General features: G+C 27.6%; 1 protein-coding gene across 1 annotated transcript; it reads left to right on the forward strand.

Moving 5' to 3' along the window:
* The first annotated feature begins 1156 nt into the window (after positions 1-1156).
* On the forward strand, positions 1157-1784 carry LOC100568484 (28S ribosomal protein S33, mitochondrial-like). The gene is made up of 2 exons (XM_003247915.3): positions 1157-1414; positions 1490-1784. The coding sequence occupies exons 1-2, from the start codon at positions 1292-1294 to the stop codon at positions 1712-1714; spliced, it is 348 nt and encodes a 115-aa protein (XP_003247963.1). The 5' UTR covers positions 1157-1291; the 3' UTR covers positions 1715-1784.
* Positions 1785-4850: the final 3066 nt, after the last annotated feature.

Here is a 4850-nt window from a genome sequence, read left to right on the forward strand (position 1 = left end):
AACAAAAGCTAATGGCCAGTCAACGGGCTTAAGTTCAATAAAAAAAAAAATACCTGTTGTACGATTTCCAGATGGCCAGGTACATTGGTTTCTTCTATGTGAGTTTGGGAAAATTGTCCATCTGTAGTCCACTCTAAGTAATTAACCATAAATTTTTCCCAATGATAAATGAAATTTTCAAATGCAGGCGTTGGTGGGGCAATCTATAATACATTTTCAATATACTGAATATTCAAAGTAAATATTATGAGTAAAGTGTTAAGCACTAAACAATAATTGTATTTGCAAATAATAATTCACTTTAAATAAAACAATTTTTTCACAACTTACTGTATCCACAACTGAATCTAAAATTGTATTTAATACTGGCATCATGTTTATAAATTTTGTTTTATTTATAATACAATATTTACAATAAATTATTAATTTATGATTATTCTACTACTCATACTACTAAAGAATAAACGTCTATGGACAACACAGTATTCTTATCAATTTGAATACGTTTATATATGATAAGACATTGGTATTTGGTATATTTTTTAATGTTGGATCCATGGTATTTGGTATATTATATATTTTGTATTTTGTAGGTTATACACAGTTTAAACATAGATAATAATAATATTATTATATATATAAAAATTGTCTTTATCGTACACAGACACGGACTTAGCATTGTTTTTGCATTTGTCTTAGCATTCAATTCATTGAATCTATGGTCTTAGTACGTGTACACATATTTCTATATAGTACTATAGTATTTTTACCACAGACTATATTTTCATATAGTCTGTGTTATTACCACGGCTATAGATAGTACTATCTTTAATCGATTACTATAGTCATCACGAACTAAGATATCTATATCTATATATCTTAGTTCGTGCCTTGAACACGGTCTCCAGGGGGGCGTGGCATACGTAATCTATGATAAAAGTAAACAGTGGAAACAACCCGACCCCGCGCTGAATACCCTACCTATTAGGCGGAAACGGTTTTTCAATACGGGTATAACATCATGTCAGTGTTACGGAAACAGTTTCATTGTTCTGGTTATATTATCAGCTGTGGTCTTACACCGTAAACTTTTTGATAGATACTATCTTATCTAATATCTTGCTCACAGCACGATTTAAGATAGTACTATCGTGGCTCATAGTAAACAAAATTTGGTTAAAATTTAAAACTATATTAAGCTAAATTAAACCAAAAAGTTTAATATAATATAATATATATTATAATAATACCTCTTAATTTAATTGTAATATTGTATATTGTCTAGATTATAATGCGGTTTTACAAGTATTGTGATTTAGTCAACGCTAATACTAACTATGCAAATCGGATGAAGATGCTCAGCAATCGTATTTTTGGTGATGTTGTACGGCCAACTAATGAAAAATCTATGAGGGTACCTAACTTATTTCAATATCAATTTCTTAATATCTAATTATATAATTAATTTTTATATTTTTAAAATATTCAGGTAGTGAAAATGTTTAGTGAAGAACCATTATACAAAAAAGAAAATGTTATAAACTACTATCCTCGTCATATAGAGACAGGATTATTAATGAAGAAACTCCGAGAATATGGTTTGTTTAGAGATGAACATCAAGACTTTATTGAAGAAATGAGAAGACTCAAAGCTCTTAGGGGAAAAGTGTTTGTTAAAGGAGAAAAAAAAAGAAAAGCAAAGAGTATTTTATAACATCAGTCATTCAAAGTTGCATTTTTGTATTAAAAATTATCAATATGTTCTTAGAATTGTGTATTTATGTCCAATCAATTTTTCTTAGAAAAGTTTTTGTAGTTATGTGTTAATAAAAATATGATTATGATTAATTAATTAATTTTGTTATATCTTTATATTTTATTTTTTGGTATAACCTATAATTCTACAAGTGACATTTTTTAAAACCTGAACTCATTATTCTTCTCAAAATTAAGAGGACATGGCATTTGCATGTTTTGCCTCCGTCTTTCAACTTACAAGTACTTAAAATACCAAATTGCACGCTCAGCAGATCAAGTTAAACTCCGTTACTTTAAAAATTAAAAGGACGTAATACCCGTATGTGTTGTCTCCTTACAAGCGCATAACATAGAAAATTTTATGCTCAGCAGAACACGTTAGTTTAAAAATTAGAGTAAATTGACCTCTCGTAAAATTTAAAAGTAGGATTATTATCTAGGCAATCTTGGGCTTTTTATTATATTTTAATTTTAAAGCAAGTTATGAGTATTTTAAGATGTACAAACAATTTAAAATTTTAAAATACTTAAAATTAAAATATCATAAGAAGCTCATGATATTGCCTAGATTTATAATAGGTAAATTAACTCAAATTTTTAATTTAACGGTGTTAAACGTGATCTGCTGAGCATAAAATTTGCTATGTCTAATGTTACACGTTTGTAAGCCGAAGACAACACATGCGGGTACCACATCCTCTTAACACCAGTGGCACAACTAAGTAGTAGGGTTGTGCCTCCCCCCCCACCCCTTGAATTATTTTTTATTTTCTTACAAATTCTGTGTAGTATATAGTTGTTTACTTGTAAATTTGTTTAGCAATTTGAAACATAGTTGTGTAATGTATATAGTATATTTATTATTTAAATATATTATATGAGCCCAAATTTTTTTCCAATATGCATTATCTATAAACAAAAGGTAAACAATTTGAGTTTTTAATTTAAAGATTTGGGCACGCATTGTTTCCACCAAAATAAGATGAAAAAATTGGTACTTTAGGGGGTCAAAAGTATATAATATGTCTAGGTATACTAGACTGACATACCGTCTCCACTCGAATCGTTTTTCTTATACAGTGATATTATATCATAGAATTCAAATTTAATACCATCCATTATACAGTGACCCATTTGTAATCTACTGTACAGCAGAGCGACATCCACTTGCCCTGCTTTTTTTAATATAATAAGTTTTAAAATAAAAATTATTCAAAAATGATAAAGGGGGCTGCAGCTCACGTATTTTTCATACGTTTTAGACCAATAAGAGGTGGTAAATTACACATACTTCGGAATGTCCGATTTAAATTTTGTATACATGTTTGAATTCATTGATGAAATATCTAGGTTTCTTAGGAAGTCGATTTTCAATTTTCAATTTAAAATGACCTTAAAATAACCATTTTTTTTTTAGAAATCCCATCAAATAATTGCATTACATTTGTATTTATTTTGGGCACATCTGATTTTAAATAAAAAAAGTGATTCCTAAGAAACATAGTCTAGAAGTTTATAAATTCAACCATTTTTTCAAAATTAAAATCTGTCAAACCAAATTTTTCCAGTTTTGTCTAGCTTATTGGTCTAAAAGTTACTTCTTTTCATTGACTGGAGCCCCCTCCCGTTCCCTTAAGGTTTATTTTATGATATGGAATTTAAATATATTTAAAAACACAATAACATACAAAATTAATGTTTAGATTGGTCAAATCTACATTAGTTTTGACTTTTGTCAAAACCGGCTTCAGCCCCCTTAAATAATATTTTTTTTACATAAACAAGTAAAAATATTATTTAATACAAATCTTTTAACAAAATTTAAACCAGACCACTAGTAGACGGTAGTATTTGATAAAAATGTTTTCTTTTAACAGATTCTACTAATAAATTAATATATTTATGTACCTATGCAATTGTAAGGAGCATTTGAAACAATTTTAAATGTTGAGAGGTTTTTACCTCACACACTAACGAGTAACTAATTTAAATAAAAATTTCTAAAATTATATAACAAATAAAAAATGTGTTATAGAAAAAATGTTTGTTGCCAAAAATTGCTTAGTTAAAATAAAAGAAAATTTTGATATTGATTATATTAAACATAATAGGTACAGATGCAAATTATATGGAGGCTAGATAAATATTTGGAGGGGGACTAAACAAATATTTGGGGAGGCTAAGCTCCCCCCTTGCCACGACACAACATAAATGATTCTTAGCAAAGCTATGATACTAAGTATTATTTATAATAATTTATATTTATATTTTATTGCTATTAGAGAGGAACTGTAATATTTTTTTTTACTAATACTTGTTACTATCTAACGATAGGTAATTTAAATTAATTTTCGAAAAATTTTGTTTTTTGAAAACATTGCATTTATGATATTATTAGATAATATTTAATTATTTAATTAGTATATACTCTTAATTCTTATCATATATTACTGTTATTGAATTTTGACTTTTGAGTCAATACCGGCTTACCGTAGTACGATGGAATAGGTCCGTGCCACTTCGTGGTATTATATAATAGGTAATAACTAAAATTAATCTAAATGTTTTTAATATGTCATTCTGACATTGTGTATATAAAATCCACACGAAATATGTTTTTGTATTAGGTACTTACAATAAAATAATTAAAATCGTTATTTTTCGTTTAAATACCAAATACCGTCCAAATTTGAACTTAAAATGTCTATAAAAAAAACTAAATTCACTTTCCCACCAGTAAGTTATTGAAGTTAAAAATCGTTGAGATCTTTTTCTATTATAAACCGTGTCTACAGTACCTATAATAGACACAAAAGAAAAACATACATAATATATGATACATTGGAAAATCAATACATTCATCGCACCTCTGAATCTAAAATGATTCTGTACGTATTCTATCCAATAATACGATATTAATAGTGATATTAGAACTATACCTGCTTAATAAAAAAAATCCTATTAACGATAGCTCCATAGGCTGTATTATATAATTGCTTTATAAAAGAAGAAAAAAGAGGGAGCTAAATTAACTTGTACCACGCCAATGTGTATATAAGCATTTTCATTAGAGCATCGGCCATACGTCTTTT

This window comes from Acyrthosiphon pisum, chromosome A1 (assembly GCF_005508785.2).
Source record: "Acyrthosiphon pisum isolate AL4f chromosome A1, pea_aphid_22Mar2018_4r6ur, whole genome shotgun sequence".
In the NCBI taxonomy this organism is placed as follows: Eukaryota; Metazoa; Arthropoda; class Insecta; order Hemiptera; family Aphididae; genus Acyrthosiphon; species Acyrthosiphon pisum.

Coding starts and splice junctions, on each gene's coding strand:
- LOC100568484 (XM_003247915.3), top strand. CDS start 1,292: ATGCGGTTTTACAAGTATTGTGATTTAGTCAACGCTAATACTAACTAT. Junction 1,415..1,489: donor CTAATGAAAAATCTATGAGG/GTACCTAACTTA, acceptor TAAAATATTCAG/GTAGTGAAAATGTTTAGTGA.